Source organism: Bradysia coprophila, chromosome IV (genome assembly GCF_014529535.1).
Source record: "Bradysia coprophila strain Holo2 chromosome IV, BU_Bcop_v1, whole genome shotgun sequence".
Lineage (NCBI taxonomy): Eukaryota > Metazoa > Arthropoda > Insecta > Diptera > Sciaridae > Bradysia > Bradysia coprophila.
This window is the reverse complement of record NC_050738.1, coordinates 4,079,995-4,100,331: the sequence shown is the minus strand read 5'-3', so window position 1 is coordinate 4,100,331 and position 20,337 is coordinate 4,079,995. Positions and strand designations below refer to the sequence as shown.

Sequence of the window (20,337 nt, the reverse complement as noted above, 5' to 3'; positions counted from 1 at the left end):
GTACCCGCTGTATGATATTCCATATATAATAGCAGAGAAAAATTGTCCCTCAAAATTATCTGGAGTCACATATTATTGTAAATTGTAACTGCAAATGGAATAAAAATTCCCCTGCGGAACATTTGAAGTAGCTTACCTTATCTATTGTGCCCGTATTTATAATATTTAATATCATTTATTATTTATTTTTCTACTTAACAATCAGAAAAAAAAAATTCCACTCCAATGAGCTAAGAGCCTTGCACAAAAAATATATTTTCCATTGTACTCAATATTATTACATATGTCCTTTTATAATGTGACAAAACTGTTTTTTTGTCATTGCATTTATTTGTCATACGATTTGTCATTTTTTCCACAGCATAATATGGGAATGGAAGTTTTAATTTGCCATACACATGCACCAATATCCCTTATATATAGACCTACCATCCATGTCTGAAGGCTTAATAAAAATTATAAAAATAGAAATCAAAATTTAGTTTATATGAAAATAATGTGTAATACACTGTGTCGGTTCGGTTGTCGGCCGTTGTGTGTTATTAAGGGTTGTCATCCCTTTTTTTTAAGTTTCGGGAACCAATCAGTATTTTTTCATCTCTTCCGAATCACTTCACATTTTGTTAAGTAATATGTCGTACTGCTATTGTTGATGTGGTTTAAATTAAGCCAAATTTTTTGTTGTTGAAATGCAATTTTTTTCTGCTTACATCTCATCCGTTTGTAATGCCAATTTCAGATGGATATCTTTGAATATATTTTTTTTATAAATATTAAGACTTTGTTTGGGATTATATCCGATGTTGAACCGTTAAAACACAAAAAAATTGAAGTAATCGTTGCAGTATGGGTCGTGCTCACAGAAATTATTCCTTTATTGATGAATTTTCAATAAATCGTTCAAAACGTATTGCTTTATATAGTATGCAAGTAGCCTAATATTGGAAAGGTTCTATTTAGGAATACGTCTTAATTTGCCATATTCCGAAATAGAATCTTCGGTGTTCCAAATTAGGTAGATGTTTCTTTAATAATTACAAGTTTTGTAGTTACAATTCGGACACTTGAAGTCGAGACTTCACAACTTTAAAGTATTGTTTAATGCTTACCAAGAAAAGCATCCACAGCAACTAATTACCCGAGGCAAACTTGGAACTAAAATAGTTATTTGTGTATCTGTTTTCACTTCGTTCGGGCTACAACTAGGGAAATTGCCTAAAATCAATCGTCCAAAACAGATACTCAAAAATTTTTCAAGTAATGGGTCGAAAGCCCGAGAAAAATCTCAAAACTCCCTCATTATCGGCCCGACACAAGAACGAAATCTGCTATCACTGCGTTAGTTTCGACATCCCAGAGCACATCGCTTCGCCTTCGTTTCTGAAACACTTTTGTATCGGTTATTGAAGTCAGGCCCTAAGATTGGGGAATTAATTCCCAAAATTCCCAAAGTTCCCAAAAATTCCCAAAATTCCCAAAAATTCCCAAAAATTCCCAAAATTCCCAAAAATTCCCAAAATTCCCAAGAATTCACAAAAATCACCTACTCTAGGTTACTGTACAGCCTGTAAAAATGAAAAATATTTACAGGCTGTTTGTCATGCACAATATTGTGTTCATGTTCCCATTTTCACTTATTTGCTACATATTATCTTTTTCTTCGTTTCTCTCATTTTGAGAAAATGAGAATATGTACAATTGTTAAAAGTTTCATATATGCAGAATGAGCACCAGCTGAATATCACCAGCTGGATGTACTAACACACACTTATTGTATGATAAACAATCAAAACACATTCTTAACAATGTGTTTACTTCATTCATACGTGTTATGTGCGCGTAGATGACGTTAACGTAAAAATGCACTGTGTGTAGGTTGTCTTTGAATTGTATACAATACAAAGTGTTTTTGTTTGTACACCAGCTGGTGGTATTCAGCTGGTGCTCTGCTCATTCTGTATATAAGAAACTTTTAGCAATTGTAGTGCAAATAAATAAAATTAATACTTTGAATAGAAAGATTTAGGAACTAAGTTTTCGAATGGCGCTAATTTGCCTTTGTCACGATGTCCTATGGATTGATGATTAAAACATGCTGCATATTTAAGTCATTGTTAGCCACGGTGTGGTTCAACTTTTTTCGATAATTTAAATTTGGGGCTGTGCTTAAATTTTATGAATTCGTCAAGATAATGCGTAGTTTTGATAGGAAATCGATGGTTCGCATTCAAAAACCAATTTATGAGAAAAAAAAAACATTTTGTAAAAAATTAATCAACACAATATTTAAAAATAGGAATTTCTGTAACGGCGCTGCGAAATAGTAATTTATACAATCGAGGGATAAATGCTTTTTTAGGCAATGATGTGATTGTCACTCGAGACCGCAGGTCAAGTGTGACAATACACATCGTGTGCCTAAAAAATCATTTATCTCAGAGTTGTATACAACTTTTTTCGCAATAAAGGCAACGGAAGCAAGGCTGTATACTTTGGGGAGGTCACGCAGATGCAGATACGCGGGATACACACCACAGTTGATGATAAAATGACCGATTTCATACAAAAATTCACCTTTTGTGATGATTCTCGTCGTCTTGATGATGTGGTGAATTTCTGTACATAAAATCATCAGATGTGGTGTGTATTATCTAATAAAATGGCAAACTGCGTGACGTCCCCAAAGTATGCAGCCTTGAACGGAAGGTCCTATTTTTCGTCACTTGTTGCGAAAAGTGAACTTTCTAATGCCTCGATTTGGGTAACGTATGCATGGTCTTTTTTTCGCTGGTTACCTGGTGTCTTTAATTTTCATCACAAGTGACTAAAAGAAACTACTTTTCATCACTATTATGCTGCCAAGTAAATATCATCTGCTGAACCATTATAATGTCGCTTTAAGAATTTCAACAAAACCGAACCGGATTCATTGCACAGATTCACTAAATTACTTTAAAAAAAAAACAATTTTCACCAAAATTGTGCGAATTAATACACAAGTAACGCGATACTGAATTTTTCTATTTACACATTGACTGTGAATGGTTACTTGAATAGCAGAGCTTCTATGATTAAAGTAATTGAAAAATTTACGAATTTTGTTGTAAAAAAATTTGTGGCAAGTTTGCATTTCGAAAGTTCACTTTTCGCAGCTGTTTGCAGAAAATGTTGTATGCAACATGTTGCGAAACGAGGTAATTTTCGTCACACGATGTGGCTATGAAACGAGCGAAGCGAGCAACTTCTTTTCGAGGTTGCATAAATTACTATTTTTTGCACAAATTTAGGCTATAGTTTAGCTATGTGTCGATTCGTCTTAAACTCGCTCAAGGCCCTTTGGCATAACTAAGGTACACTTCTTTCTATATCGTGTGTCAAAAACATAGATCAGTCAATAGTTTACTGGTCTTAAATTAAATTAGACTGAAGATTCGCATTTTACCTGTCAATTGTTAAAAAAGACTGCTCACTTGTTAAAATAGTTCCCAAGATAAAGAAATTTGGAAAAGAAAGATTTTAGTTGAAAAATTATACAAATTGAGTTTTCCTATCAACCCCTCACAGCCGTTCAATCAAAAGAGAGAACAAAGCTTTTTCAATATTTTTTACAAATGCAAACGAAGAAGTTCGATTGCGAAAAATTGCTACACAATTTCTGTTCACATTAATCCAATCTTATGATTTTTATTGAACTCAGTGTATCTTTACCAGCGAGCCCTAATGATTGGTGAGAAAATTGTAGTTTTTTTTTTCATTCCAACCGTCTTAATCCCCGTCTTTTTTTATTTGAAATAGTACATTTCGTACCTATGACTAAAAGTCTTCTTTAGCGTGTGAGAAGTTTCCAGACAGAGCTGAAGGCGAAAATCATATTTTGTCATGAGCGATAAAAATGAAATCGAAAAAGGTTGAAAAGGTTGAACTAGTTATTTGTTAACCACGAGAAGAAAATAGGAAATTCCAACTAATTCGAAGCTTTCGACTTGAGCGAAGCGATGGCCGCAATTCGCCCGTGTTGGAATTTCCCATTTTCTCCCCGAGGCTAACACAACGTTTTTCATGTCTGTAAGGTTTGATTTAACGTTTTTCTCCCCGAAACAAAAGCATGAGGCGAAAAAATAGCTACTTTCTCGTTTTTTAGGTCAACATTATTATTAACCAAACTAAATTGTGCAAATCTTAATTTTTGCATCGCAACGGAGACCACCCAACCACCCAATTTTAGATCGAACAAAATTTTAGTTTCATCGGATGTATGTTATTTCAGTATTATTCGATAGTTATAAAATTAAATTGTTTCACCAGCAAATTAACGCAGACTGTCACTCGAGGTGTCACTAGTTCGTTATTAGTCTGGCAACTCAGTTGCAATTCTTTTTCGCGTGCGATCATCTTCAGAGCGGGACCTCTCTAGGATGTAGTCTTAAAGACTTTCTTATAAATGTTAGTGAAGGTGCAACACATGTATATAAGCACAATTGGTCGAACACTGATAACAACATCAGAATTCGATTTTTTTTCATATCTCTACCATATCTTTACTTTCAGTGAAAAAGGGTTGCTGATATTGGTTTTGGTTTAGTAAAAATATATCGAATCACACAAGTCATACAAGTCACAAGAAATTTAATTCAGAAAATATCGACTAATCTGATTAAGACTTGCTCCGGGTCTTATAACTTAAAGATGTTTACACCCTTTATTTTCGTGTCGTTTATGGTTATTTCAGCAAATAATAATAATGACCAACAGAAGTGATTTTGTTTGAACTACAATCGCTAAACCGAACTGGTGTGCATGCGTTATTTTGCACCAGCTGGTCCCATTTGGAATTGTATGTGACCAGCTGGTGCAAAATAACGTATGCACACCAGTTCGGTTTAGCGATTGTAGTAAGAAAAAAGTAAATATCTCATTAAGATTGGGGAATTAATTCCCAAAATTCTCAAAAATTCTCAAAAATTCCCAAAATTCCCAAAATTCCCAAAAATTCCCAAAATTCCCAAAAATTCCCAAAATTCCCAAAAATTCCCAAAATTCCCAAAATTCCCAAAAATTCCCAAAATTCCCAAATGAATTCCCCAATCTTAGGGCCTGTATTGAAGGGCCTAGTTTCATTGCTGAAGTTCATCCTTGTATGTACCCGACTAGTGTTAAAATGGGATAATTTTCCTGTCTACATGTGAAGTTGGAAATACAAAACGTAAAGCGTTTGGAAACAGTGTGTGAGTAGTGCACATAACATTCATTAAGAAACATGTTACGAAAGAAGGAATTTCCTCTTCTTTCACCAAATGTTAGTTTACCGTACTACATTTATTAAACGTAAAACTTGTGCAGAATCAGCAACATCTCCAGCTGGTCGACAAAGACAATAATGTCTTGTAAGCGGAATTAATATACACATAAATGAAGTACAAGATTTCCTCAAACGCTAATCAACAGAACTGATAGTGATCGCATTCACTTGAAATGTGCCGAATACTGACATTTTGCTAAACCCTAAATGTCAGCCCTTCCAAGTGAGGGCGATAAGACGTTTCGACCACTGTTTCGATATGTGAGAACATTTGATACGTCTTTCGACGTTTTGCATTAATATGCAGTTCAAAAATACCATTTCTCATCAGGCCATGCCGACAGTGGTACACGATACAGTGCTCTATCGAACACTATACCAAATTGCTCACGAAAAAGTCTAGCTAATCATAGTTGAAATGTAATTTGAACTCAACACCAAACTTCCTTACTCGTGGCCAGTTCTATGGTGAAGCTACCATAAAGCGAACATAGCAAAGCGGGTTTTTGCACATACGCATGTGTAGACAAATGAAAGTTTTTTGCATAAGTCCCAAATATACACATGGGTTTTGATTCTTCTATAGATACTGAGTGCAATGTTTCTACATTTGTTGAATAGTTAACCAACAGATATCTAAGCCATCACAATATTTGGTTAACTCGAAAGCTGAGCATCACATCAGAACTGGTAGATTTACTGATTCGTGATGTGATACTCCAACGCACTTCAAGCAAAAGTGCTATTTATGACAGCTGCCAAATAGAGTACTTTTTGTATGAAATTTTATCCCCACTTTTTTTACAGTGTAAAATTTTGTATGAAGCACTGTCAAGTTTCAGTACCCTATTTAGAGTATCACTTTTGCTTGAAGTGCGTTGGATACTCTAATGATTCGACTCCTGCCGATGCATTGTGTTTCAATTAACGATTAAATGATAATTCAAACAATAAATGAAATGAAACAATAATGAAATATGAAGTTCTTATTCGTTATGACAACAGTTCCATTTTTCACCGAAGAGCATGTCATTAAATCTTGTACTTCCTTAGTTCAAAGATTACATTCTGTTATTAAGACGAATACACAAGAAGTCGTTGGTTATTTTTGTTGTTGCTGTCGTTAACAGATGAACAAGCGAATATTAGAATTAACATTAGTATTCGCCTGCACCAATTTCAGTGTCTCAGTTTATTGTTCAAGAGTACAAAACTCTTTCATGTATTCTTATGAATTGTTAGATCGCAGATAATCTGCATGCAACTTAACGAAATTCTAAACTGTATTAGTATGTCAAGGTAGAAATAACAACTTCCACCAAAAAAAATAAACAAAACAACAACAACCGATGATATTTGTTCTCATATACTGTGGTCGACAAATATTTATTTTATAAAATTTTATCTGATTCCATTAACGAGGGTGTATTCATTAAAATTGACGTTTTTCGGTTTTATTTATGGATTAAGTATAAAATATGTTTGCCAAATTGTATTTATGCAGTTCTCGATTTTTTTTTATTATTTCTCTCTCTCTCTCTCTCTCGTTTATATACATCATGTTTTAGTGGCAAAAATATACAAAATTTAACTTTGGCTTGTAAATTATTTATTATTTTTTTGTGTTTTGTTTTTCGTAAAATGGTTGTTTTGTATCATCCGATTTAATCAATTTCGATTATAAAAATGCATTTTCAAGGGAAGAACGAAGAAGATATGCTTTAAATTGGTTGGCTAGTTGGATGTATAACATTTATGTTTGCTGTTGTGTATTGCCTTTATATTTGAGGTTGGTTTTTTCTTTCATATGGCAGTCCGAATTCGTTCCTGAGTCTATTTGTTACGTGTTTCACAATATGCATCTAAATTACTGATAGTTCACCACGCCTTGGAAACATTGAGATATATTGATTAAAATGTTTAGCTGCCGCTGGCGAAGTGAACCCTAACTTTGTACAGCCAGCAAATATAATTCTCAAGTCTATTACTTCGTTTTAAGAAACTTCGGTACTTAGCTAAAAATGTAGCCTACATTTGCGTGTATCGTACTGCCTTTTTGATTATATCTTTTCACCAGAATTCTTTTTTTTAAATGTACGACCGCAAGAACGACCAGGAATATGTTAGCTTTAATAATAAAAATTAGTTTTGGTTGTAGTCGTTTGACTCAAGGTAAATATATATTTACCTTGGTTTGACTATAGCTTTGAAAAGTGAGCAGTTTACCGAAATTTCATAAACTGCTCAGTTTTCTCAGGACTGGTCAAACTGCTACAATCAAATCTATTTTCTTTTGAAATCTAAAACATTCGTGGTTGTTATTGCGGTCGTACATGTTTGAAAATGAATTCTGGTGGAAAGATATCATCAAAAGTAAACTAAAATCCAGTATTTACCCAAATGTTTCCTTTTCAACAAAGCATCGATGCCTCTTAAGAGCGGTACACCTTCTGCAAATTTGTAGCCCTCGTTTTTCGATGATTTCTCTGAATCAAAATCTTTTTTTGAAAAAGTAAAACTATTGCAACACGCAAAATGAGCTTCTTTTAAATTAAAAATTGGTTTGTGGGAGATAACTTATCGCCGCTGCAACGAAAATACACCTGGAGATTTTTCACGTCACCATTTACAATTCAGCAATCATCATCGAAAATACTGCTATGATGTTGGTGAATCTCTCAGGGGATCTTTTTAATGTGTACTCTGAACCTAAATGTTGTAATTAGTCGGACTGTACGCCAATTGAGGGTCAGCTCCTTGTGTGATTGTCCTTTACCACTTACCTGGTTGGCCTAGCGTAATCTAGGATGCATAGTGATTGAAATACAAAGCTCGCTGGGTATAGTGAAGTCGTAGTGGGTGATAACTTATCCCATTTGCAGATTGTATAGATTCATATCTGCTCTGCACAGGTTTCTCCAAGTGGGTTAAGTTTTCACCCACAAATTAATTTTTCCTTTCAAAGAAGCACATTTTGCCTGCTTTAATGATTTTACTTTTTCAAAAAAGATTTTTATTTTTGTAGTCGCTGTCGATAACAGATTCTCATCTAACAGAGAGGTTGCTTTTTCATTCTCCTGAAGTCTAATGACTCAGTATAAAATCTGAGATTTTCCAAAATGTTGCAGCAGCGGAAAAAACAATGACCACCCGTCTATCAGTAAATGTTCAATGGTATCGACAACCCTTGCTCCGAATCGCATAAACTAAAAGAGTAAATTTAGTTTAAATTCATTTGATTTTTTCAAAATTTACTCTATTTGTTCCAGTTGGTTCTAGTTTTAATTAGCTGTTCGAATATTTTTAAGCTTGGACTTCACAGCTAATATTTGGTTTCTCGTTCCAATTTACTTAACTTTTATCCGTTCATAAAGGACAAACGTGTCGAAAAAAAAATCATAAAATCTATTAGCTTCTTTGTTCAAAGTATCACACGGTGTTCTCCATAAAATCTTTTACTTCAATAATTGCGCCATTCGTTCTTCTATATAAGAATGCACTAACGAGAGTTCATCGCTTCTTTTGTCGTCATTGTCAATAACAGTTGCCTGTGATTTTACGACAAAGTTTGCTTGTTTTATTTATTTATTTATTAATTTATTTTCGATGAATGTCTGACTATTTTTATATTTTAGCCTATGTTCCTGATGATATTATTGCTGTGATTATGTTATTTATATTTTTGATGTATTGTCGTTTATATTAGCTAGACATAGACACTAAATAAATTGATTGATTGATTTATACTGAAATAAGTATTCTGCCACCACGTATTTTCCATAGGAGTTAGGACATAGGACTGGACCCAGTATCACAGGTCGTGGATAAATTACTTGAGATTCAGATTTTATTCACAGCAAATTACTGCGGTGTCCGAGGTGGTGTTCTTGTGAATTTTATACCACCGCTTCAAATGAATGACTGTAAATATCTTTCTGGCCGTTCCCCATTTTACTGAATGAAACGTTTTATTCGATTGTAAAACATAAGAACATTTGTTGTCGTACATTAATATCGAGAGAAAAAAATGAAATGAGTACCGACCTCTACCCATAAAGCTGAACAAATCAACATAAATTACTTAAACTAAATATTAACTCTCTAATATTAAAGTAATCCATAAAATAAAGTGTTATAAACACAATGTTATAATCAAAACTGACAATAACGACGTTTTCTTGGCACACATGACACAGTTGGAGCGTTCAGACATTTTCGTTAATTTTTCTCGAACAGAATTTTCATATAAATTGTCACATCATATATACCGGGAATAAAAACAGAAAATATTTTAATTTTTTGTTTGTCAAAAAGTTAAGTACTGAGTGACAGAACATTTTTTTTGTGTGTGATTTATATATTGGTCATGGTTTTATTGTTTTGTTGGTATTATTTCAAAATTTATGAGCAAACACTTTGCTGCTTCATAAATTCAGAAAAAATTATTTCATTTTTTGTTGTTCAAAAAAAAGTTCAAAAATAATTTTTTTAAATATATGCTTTGCAGACAGCCGGCGACCCGTCCGTTAAATTCGTGTTGTTTAACTTTCGTAATTGTGAAAAGTCATTTCAAAAACTGAGTCTCTAAAACTGAAGCGAGTGTCATTGTAAGAAAAGTACATTTTGGAAGAAGGCCTTTGTGGTAAAAGTTGTCAATTTAACCTTTTACAAGCGCCAATGGTGTCACGATATGATCTGCTACTTTTTTTTGTGTTTGATACAAAATCTTTTACTTCATTTGCTTTAACATTCATTTTGCTATATGAAAAACAATAATCAGCGCTCATCGCTTATGGTTATGGTGCCGTTGTCGGCAACATATGACTAAACATTTGTAAAGAGTACTTTCGATTTGTTGTTGGAGTCACTCCACTAGACTCAGCGATAAAGTTTGGAGCAGTTTACTCGAGGTAAGAGAACCGAAGTAGAAAATAATTGTAGTCTCTACGCCTCGCTCTACGCATTCAATTCTATCACTAGTGGAATCTGACAAATACCTTCGAGTTTTTTTACAAGATGTTGATTTGATCAACAAAGAATCTTTGTTTACTCTTTCCTGACATACAAATTCGCAAGTGCTTTACATGGTAAAAATTCTCCTCAAATAATTCGATACCAGTTAAGACTTTGGTTACGACAATCATTAACTCGAGGGGTAAATCACTCATGGGATTATTTCGAAATTGTCTATCGAACGTCCTCTATTAAACGGTAGCTAACTAATCACTCACTTCATAAGACGGTAGTCATCTTTAAACGTTGTAAGTTTTTTTTCGAAAGTTGATACAATAAATAATTCCCAACTGAAACGTGAAAATCTATTACTTCATCATCAGCAATTGAGTGGAGATATGTATGAACCGAAAAAAAATTATTTGCGAAATGTCTTTTTGTGGCGGTTAGTGCATAACACTCCTTAATTAAGCTAAAACGTAAAATGAAATTATTGGCAGCGGGAGTTCTATAGTAATGATTGACATTTGAAACGAATGCGATGTTAAACGATTCTCTAGCAGTCAGGAACGAAAAACTTTCGGAAACGTTGCTAACTAATTATTGAGGCTAGCAATAAATTGATGAAAAATATAAATTCCACCAAATACAATCTGTGCAGTATATAAAAAGTGTATAGAGAGAGTACCACCAAGTTTTTTTTTGTTTAACATAAAGCGGTACAAGCTAAACTATAAAGCATTCACATATTTTACAACTAAACCGATAACGTGTTGACAACCACAACACATTATATAATTGGTCTTGTAAATCGTATTAAATGACTCAATATTGTAATGTGTGTGTTGCTCTCTTTTTTTTCCGACACCATGTTCCGAAACAAACATAATTTGTTTTTCTTTTGTAACTTCAATTACACACATTTTCGGTTTTTCTAAACACTATAAATTGAAGCAATAAATTTCCGTAAAAATAAATGGTGCGGTCTACTCTCTCTAGGTATCAGTTCAACTAAATTAAAAGATGTTAAGATGAATATGTGGTGGGTAATTTTTAAGTGTGCGAAGGTATCTTCTTACCAAATACATGTGCTCAATAAAAGAGGATTCAATTTATTCTGTTGTATTAAAAATATAAGATGTAGGAGAAGAAGAAACAAAAATCTCGTCGAATCTGTGAGATTTTATTTATAAATTTCATAAAAGCTGAACATTTTTTTCTTTTCTTTTATTTTTTTTGGGTAAAACGTTCTCTATGTACTGCCACACCTTATCCCTTTATATGTCAAAAACGACTATTATATACAATTTTCCTGGAAAATATCCTTTTATGATATGAAAATGCTCTATATATAAGAGCACACTTTATGATGCCATACACCATCGTCGACAGCGCAGAATCCATTTATTCATTATAAGTGAAATTTTCCTTGTCCCGAAACCCCCTCAGAAAAAACCACCCCAAAAACATATAAATTATTGAATACAAAAACCGAACATATACACAAAATGTAACTTCCAAATCATAAATCATAATAAATTCTAGAGCATAAAAGATTTATTTATAGCTCCGCCTTTTGAGACACATATAACAAAATATATTTCGATGAATATTTTCCACTCAAAATATATTTATGAATATAATAATAACACGCCCCGCCTGTTTATTACATATCGCCTGTTTATACATATCGTCAAACCAAAGAGTGTAGCATGAATATTACTATAATATTTTTTGAAGTTCGTCATTTCTTATATCATATTTGTGCTGTGCGAAACAGCAAGAGAATATATAGTTAAAATGTATCCCCTGTTTTTTTTGTGTGATGTGAACAAACGATATACTCTGATGATATGTTGATGATATGCCGTTTATACATATAAAACTAAAAACGAAAACAATGAAAACAAATCAATAATATGGCTATATATACATATAAATAAGAAAATCTTATAACTCAAAAATTGATGAAAAATGTTTGTATATATATCTGAACTAGCAGCTGTATTTATAGGTGCTCTTTCTCGTATAATTGTGTGTATGATTAATTTCAACACATGTCATGTATATCCATATAAAAACTACACATTCGGAATGAGTATAGATTTTCTTTAGTATGTGAAATCTATACACCGATTCATTTGTGCGCAAGACCCATTCAATAATAGAGAATTTCGGTGTAAATGTGTGCAATTTTAGCGCTACAATTTCCCCTTTCACTGTCCTTGTGTTGGTGAACGGATTGATTCGATTCGGTTGTATTGGTACAGTACCAGGGGAAAACGGTTTGTTGTTTTGTTTTCATTTTTTATTTGACGATAGGGTTCCGAGTGGAGAAGAAGTTTTAAAAATCAATGCGGTTGTCTAAACGACTTAACATTAACAGTATGCAACATATTATAGGACATTTTTTTGATAAATTTGTCAAAGACTTATTCGATGAAATGCTGGCCGCTGGATTTTTAGGAATTGTTTTACTACAAATCAGAGCAAAAACTCCTACTTCTTTCGTAAGAATTTAAATTGAGAGTGATAAATCTAGATAACAATAAAGGTCAATTGCGAAGAGCTTGAAATTAAATCACTTCAAAATGAAATTCGAGTGCAAAAACAAGAAAAATGTGTAAGGCGAACTGAAACAATCATGATCTTATAAGGGAAATACATGAACATTGCGATGAAAGTAGATTTATAGGAAATTGTAAAATCAAACTCAATCACCATATTAAGGCATGTGTTGACGGCAGGACCTGTTACAGCAAAATATATGTTAAAATGTGAGAAGTAGTAGATTTTGTATCATTAATACTTCAGATGAAGAAGAAGTAGTAGATTTAATGATTATATGGTGCTATGCCAGCCGTTTCTAGAAATGTACAACTGAGACGATTTAAGTATATTAATATCAGACTGATTGATGAAAAAAGTTTTATTCCGTCAGTAAGTACATTTTGCCAATTGTTTTCGATTGAAATGTCAACCTAAATGTCATAGTTGGTATACCAGCCAAACGATACCTTCCAAACTAATTTGTAATATTAGATATCCATACCCATCAATAGACAACTTTTGAACTTGTTCAAAATTAGTATTTAGGTGGAATTCGAAAAGAAGAAACGATGGTAGGCATTGAATGGGTAAGTTCTAGTATCTAGAGTTATGCAGGCGCAAAAAATCTTTGATTTCTTTGATTTTAACGAGGGTCTACAGTTGTGCGTGCGTGTTGTAATGGTCCTTTTACTTGTATTGCCACGCAGCTTACTAAAAACGATTTTCATTGATCTTCTACAAATATCAATATATTCTCGCCTCGACTTGTGGATAAATCGGCCAACCTACATTTTAATTAAAAAATAAATAAATTTCCGCCATCTTTTATTATAACCAAATTCCGTTAGGTATAAAATTGGAAAAACAAATCTTAAACCTTTCAAATCAAAAAAGCTACCAAATATTTTTACTGGTTGTGTAAATCATAAAGTTTTCATCAAATTCGAAAATTTATAAATGAAACTTCCTGCCAGATGTATATTTAAAAAATAAAATTTGAAAAGATTGATTGCAAATTCATAAACCAGAGAAAATATACAGAAAAATAATTTTCCTCCTTTAGTTGAAATTGATTATTTTTATTAATCAACCGTTTACAATTCCAATGTAGCATAAACACCAGCGGCACTTCATTTATCTTTTGAGCGAATAAGTATATTTGAGATGTAATAATAATTGGTCGAAGATTATAAAGGCAATTAGTAGCTTCGTTGGAGAGTTTTATTTTCTTCGGGGGAATATTGTGTTTTCTATTACATAATGGAGAATGAGGTTATTTATTTTAAAAACAAAATGCAGAAAAAAGAAGTTTTAAGTAAAAAAAAATGATGTAAGCCGGCGTATAAAGCACTCAGTTTATTTTCATGAAAGGTAAATGAAAATCGATGATGGTTATTCTTTACCGAAACATAAGGAAATGAACTTATTTACGTAATAAATGTGTACAGCGTGTATCGATTAACATATATAGAAACAATTACATGGAACGGATAAATACAATAAAACCTTCCACGGCCGAGTTAGTTTTTTATCACATTTGCTACCACTTTACATACTCAGATATTTTCAATATTAATATGGAACAAACAACCTTATAGAAAGGGCTAAGCATCGGCTGTCGATTGCAATGGATCAGGTCTCACATAGTTAAAATAATGTTAACACGAATGAAGTAATAGATTTTTGATCAAAAACTAGGCGATACGTTGAACAACAGAAGTAACAAATTTAATGATCTTAAAGCGATGAGTTTATCGTTCCTAAGCATTATAAGCGCATGTCGGGAATAGTTGAGATCGGCTGATGATTAGGTTACACTTTCACATCAGGGGCTATTTTAAGTGAATTAAATTCCTTAAATTCACTAAAATTTCCGAAAATTTATCAATTTTTTTTACTTGTATTTCTTGAGCATTCAAAATAAATTGGAATACTTACTGAAGAAAACTAAAAATCCACAATATTTAACCTTATAAATGAATAAGTGGTAAAGACAAGGCCTGATTTCTCAGATAAAATTGTAGCCTACATTTGTGTGTTTCGTATTTTATTTTTGGTGTTATATTTTCACCAGATGTGGCAGTTTGATCAGCTCTGAGAAAAGGCAACAGTTTACGAAAACTTTCATAAACTGCTCAGTTGGTCAGAGACTGGCATACTGCTGCAACCAAATATATTTTTTATTTTACCACGTTCGTGGTAGTTATTGCTGTAGTACATTTTTCAAAAAGGATAATGGTGTGGATAATGGAAACGATTCTGGTGTGGTAGTACCACAGTGGTACAACTACTACGCACTATCTGGCAATCTGAGCTAACAGTTACTCAAACTATACACACACTAGACCGATTGCAAAGAGTCCTACTCAAATTTTTATTGTTATCTTTTCAAACTTGACAGAAGAACAGAAGACAACTTTAAATTAGGTCCTTTCCGTGTCACTATGTGCAGCTACAGTTAACCTGTTACAGACGGCAAGCATATGACCAGTATTATTTTCGGGTCTATAACTTCCATTGATCAAAGTAATTTTAATCTGTTGAAAATCTTCTACTTCAATTTTTTTTAACATGCATTTTACTATATAAAGGCTCGTATTACCCAGAGCTTGTCATTATTTTTGTCATCGTTATTGATAACAGATGAATATCTGAATGTTTATTTTTTTATATTGATTTAATTTCCAACAGTAAAGGAAATAGTTTCATTGATTACTACGAAAGGGCCAATAGATCGTAGCAAAAAATTCTTCGTCATTGGTTTGTCTGAAGGTTGAGAGATTTGTGCACGTCTAGAGATGGTCAGAAGTTTGTTCTGATTCGATGCATAGTCCGCAAATTGGTGAGGGATTGACTCCGATTCTTGCGAAATATTTATACAGAATGTGACTGGCTAAAGGCTGACTGCAGCCAAACATTTTTTTAGGAACAAACTTGACAGAAGAACAATAGACAGATTTGAATTAGGTCTCTTTCGCATCGCTTTGTGTAGCTATTTCAATTCATCAGTCTGTTGGCTGTGTACGTTCGCTCAGAAAGTTGCGTACATTGAATAGAAGAATTCAAAGCAGATTGATCTTCGGCTGTATCAAAAAAAATTGTCTATAAATTGAGCCGTAATTGTTATAAACTTAGAATATGGCCATACACAATGAATAGTAATAAAATATAATTTTTTCTCGTTGTTTCTTCATGTAACCAACTTTTAATAAAAGTATTTTTACGTCACAAAAACTGTAACGAATTTTTTAATTTCCGGTCATTTAATTCATAAACAAATTTTATAATGTTTTTATCGACTGAAGTCAATATAACTTTGTGTGTAATCGAAAATGTGTATACGTACTACGTACAACACATTTTTTATTCAAAAAAATAGGAAGAAAAAAAAATTGTAAAATATTGAATACGAATCTCAACAAAATTTCAATCGGTTCACTGATTATTTTACTTTTTTTTCATTGTAAAAATGAATGATCTCAATAAATATATCTATATGAACGGTAATACAAAAAAAAAAATATTTAGCTATGGAAAAACTGAGTTTCTTTTTTCTAAAAAAAATTTGTAGAGAGAAAAAAAAATCTTTGTTTATTACTGGGCTCTTTCACCATATTGAATTGAACATGACCAATTTCAACACTTGGTATTTTAAATACCACACATGGATTTACATGACCGTTTCAATCTTTAACTTAATTTCATCGATTCAAACTGTGAAATAAAGTTGATCTCTTCATTATGACTAATTGAAATCATTTTCAAAAACATTTTTTTTATGTTTAACTGATCTGACTGTAGGATAGACTGCGAATTAAATTGGTTTCCACTGCAGAGTTCTTTGAATTTAATTCTTATCCCTTATGATAACGTAAGAAGTAGTAAATATATGAGTAAACATTGAAATCAATAGAATTTGGTGGACCGATACAAGAACGTGTTGCTTTTCTTTGAATTGCCTACTCATGTTGTTGACGCTTCTTTTTTGCATGCAAATGATTTGTAGCTACTAAGACACAACAGGCAGGCGGTCATTTCACTTGATATTCGATGACAAAATAAGCAATGACCTCCTGAGTAAAATCCATTCTTAAAACCTTATCTCGTCTTTTTATCATTTTAAGACTTTAGATCGACTCATTGTAGAAATTTGTTCGTCAGTTCTGCGAGAAAAGTATCAAACTGCGGCAAGAGCAGGAGATTATTTGATTGTAAGAACACTAAAGCAGACGGAAATACAAGTTTTAGAAACGACCAGACATTTGTTATCGACCAAAGCGACAAAAATGAACGATGTGTCAGTGTTTTCTTCTATAACAGCAAAATCCTTTTTATAAAACTAGTGAAGTAAAAGATTTTGTACCAAAAAGACAAACGAAGTCACAGACTTAACGACTATATCGTGATACGCTTCCCGTTTCCGTTTATAAACGGTTGAACCTACCTTACCTTACCTCATCTGACAGAAAAAGTCAAATTCCTCGGAGTACTTCTACACCTAACTTACAGAGAGAACACATTGAGGAAAGGACTAATAAAAACCGTTAAGAATATTTTGGAAAAGAAAGTCTTAGGATGGGCTGAACATATTTTTTTTGGTGAGTGAGACAACCTGTTTCTAGTGTTAAAGTGTTATGCTCAAAATTGGATGCTCAGACTAGCAGGTCTGGATAAATTGGTTTGCAACCGTTAGTGAAACTGTTAGTGACTATACATACATTTCAAGCAAAGATTTCATTTGCAAAATTTTTTTGTTCAACAAATTCGAAATGCGGTTTACGTTGCTGGTAATCTCGTTCCACTGCTTCTAGTTCCAAGCCCATTTATTCTCAACACACTGCCAGCAAGCGGAGTATCAATCGTCATATTTAATTGTCCTGTCGAAAAGTAAGGAGTTGCGGTTCCGGTAGCCACCGTCAGTTTATTGTTGTCTCGTCCACTAAATCCCGGATCACCAACGAATGGAGTTGGTGTTTCGATTAGCCGATAAGTGCGACTTCTACAAATTTCGTAGCAGATTAAAGGAATTCAGAAGAGTTTAATTTATCGTTTTAGTATAGTCTTACTTCGTGTTGATCCATACTAAAGCCGATCCTCCATAGAGGCCAGTGTATAGGTGACCATCACTGTCAATGATTAGACCAACCATTAATGTGTAGCTCGGAAAATTAAACTTAATGACAACTCTTTTATTGGCTGAAAGAAATTATTATTTTTGGTCAAACGAATTTACTGTTTGTGGTAATGCGGTTCGACACGACTATATTCGTAGATATGAGATGGTATGCTAGCTTTTGTCTGTAATAGGAGTGTTAGCAAAGTTTCACAGACTCATTGGGATTCACGTGAGGCAACTCAGCGTGTGTTATTGGAGCAAGGGTCAGTTTTATTGTATAGCCAAATTGCAGTATAATTAACAGTGTTACGATTCCACCGCCTACCGAAGAATTCAAGGAATTTTCAAGTTTTTGCCGTTTCCTCGGGATCCCTTCTGGACTTTTGGATTATTGAGGTGGGTAGCTGTCATTGTGTGGCATGTAAGGCATACACAATTTGTTATTGAACATTTGTATAGAGAACCTTATTGGAGTTTTGACTGATAAGCTTTATAAGTAACTTACACAAATCGCCTGTAATAACATTTCGATCGTAAGCAGTTAGCTCCTGCAAACATCCGTCCAAGTGATATAAGACGCTGAGTTTCTCATCAATTGCTACGCCACTGGTTACTTTCACGTCCGTAAACAGCGTTTTGACAACGGACTGGTTTTTGTTCCGCTCGAGCTGGTACACACCTTGTGTAACATTTGCCCCGCACAACTTTGGTGCGAACGTACCAAAAATAAGTTCTCCGAACTGACTCGCAACGGCATGATTCATAATATTTCCCGTATTCGCTTCAACTTCACATACAACTTTCACAAGCTTAGCCGTCTCGGATGCGCCGTCCCATTCGACAAGAATGATCGTGTTACCGGCTCCAACGAGAAATTGGTTAACAGCCTCTCTCGAAGGAAATAAAAAGGAAATTGTGAAGTTTGTTTCAACGGTGGCCTTGTACATACGGTCTTCGATCCACGAATAACGGTAACAGTTATTTGAGTAGTGGTCCACAAAGTAGGTGGATGAGACGCGAGGATCCCAAACTCCACCGAAGCCGACTTTAAATGGCGGTATGACGGGAATTTCGTTTATGTATACCGAGGGGTTTGAGTTGGCCTAACGAAAACAAAAAATCGAAAAGACAATACACAAAGAATTGCCTGAGATGTTAATACACATACCTGAGCGAAAATGAAAAAAATTGTTAAAATCGCTAATATAATCATGTTAAACACACAAACGACTGTCGACAACTAATTGCGTTTTTTCAAAATTCAGAATGTTTTAAGTCGATTACTTGTCGCGATGTGGCTTTGAACTGCTTTGAACTGAACTGTTTAAATTGTATCTCTTTATTTAGACAATTGTTCTACCAGCCTATGTGTAATTTTTAATTTGTACTTTGTGTGACGCAAATGTTGTGTGCCTGCTCCAAGAGGAATTGGAGGTTCGACACAGACATGAGTGCCGCCAAATTTTAGCCGCCGAAAAACGGCATAACAAGCGCTATTGTTGAAAGTTTTTTTTCGAAAGCTCAGCTTCTTGTCTCAAAGAACCCCTAAAATTAAAAAAAAAAATTTATTTTAACTGTAACAATTAATTTTCCTTAGTTAAGGCCCGTCATTGGGAAATGACAGGACAGTTTCCCGAAAATGTATGGAAAATTTGATCACAAAAATTCACCGAAAAGATTCAAAGAAACTCACCCATGATGCTTTCCATTGTATTCGTGCACCGTCTCTTAAGGTCCCCAAGGCATATTTAAACACTAAAACACTTTTTACTCGATGCAAAAACAAAATTTTGTTTTTGGTTTTGTCGCGACAAAAACACAGAAAATATTTCGACACAACTGTGACACTCCGCTATTATAAGGACTAGAATGAATGTTTGCTGTGTTCACTTCAACGACACTTCAACGATGGTAGACATTTATTAAAATTGTAACCTCTGCCACTTCTTTAGTAAGCTAACAAAACTTCGCTGAGTCTAATTATGCCAACTCTTTGAATAAAAATATCGGCTGAGGTCGAATAATAGTCCGCTGAGCTTTAACAAACTTCCGCTGAGCTCTAATAATTCTCCGCTGAGCTTTGACAAACCTCTAATGAGATCTAATAATTCTCCGCTAGGCTTCAGTAAGAGTCCGTCAGACCTTAGCACGTTGTAGTAAGGCAATGAAGCTAAGCGAACACTCAGTAAGCAACAGCGGATACCTAATAATTGTTGCTATGAATTAATAAGACTCCACTTAGCTTTGGCAGATCTCCCCTGAGTGTTTTATTCGCTCCATTAAGCCTTCCTGCAACTTGCTTAGGCCCAACGGACACTTCCTGAAGCCTAGCGGAGAATTATTAGAGCTCAGCGGAGGTTTGTTAAAGCTCAGCGGAGAATTATTATAACTCAGCCAATATTTTTATTCAAAGAGGTGG

General features: G+C 33.7%; 1 protein-coding gene and 1 long non-coding RNA gene across 2 annotated transcripts; both read right to left on the bottom strand.

Annotated features, from left to right (window-relative positions):
* Positions 1–5,490: 5,490 nt before the first annotated feature.
* Positions 5,491–15,768, bottom strand: LOC119085872. The gene is made up of 3 exons (XR_005089358.1): positions 15,733–15,768; positions 10,496–10,498; positions 5,491–5,502 (listed from the first exon to the last, which is right to left on the bottom strand). It is a non-coding gene; the product is annotated as an uncharacterized LOC119085872 (long non-coding RNA).
* Positions 15,769–17,436: 1,668 nt separating this feature from the next.
* LOC119085871 (putative sugar lactone lactonase YvrE) lies at positions 17,437–19,216 on the bottom strand. Its single transcript, XM_037196381.1, has 4 exons — positions 19,087–19,216; positions 18,424–19,021; positions 17,869–17,998; positions 17,437–17,801 (listed from the first exon to the last, which is right to left on the bottom strand). Exons 1-4 carry the CDS (start codon positions 19,129–19,131, stop codon positions 17,579–17,581), a joined length of 996 nt encoding a protein of 331 aa, XP_037052276.1. The 5' UTR covers positions 19,132–19,216; the 3' UTR covers positions 17,437–17,578.
* Between the last annotated feature and the right edge of the window lie 1,121 nt (positions 19,217–20,337).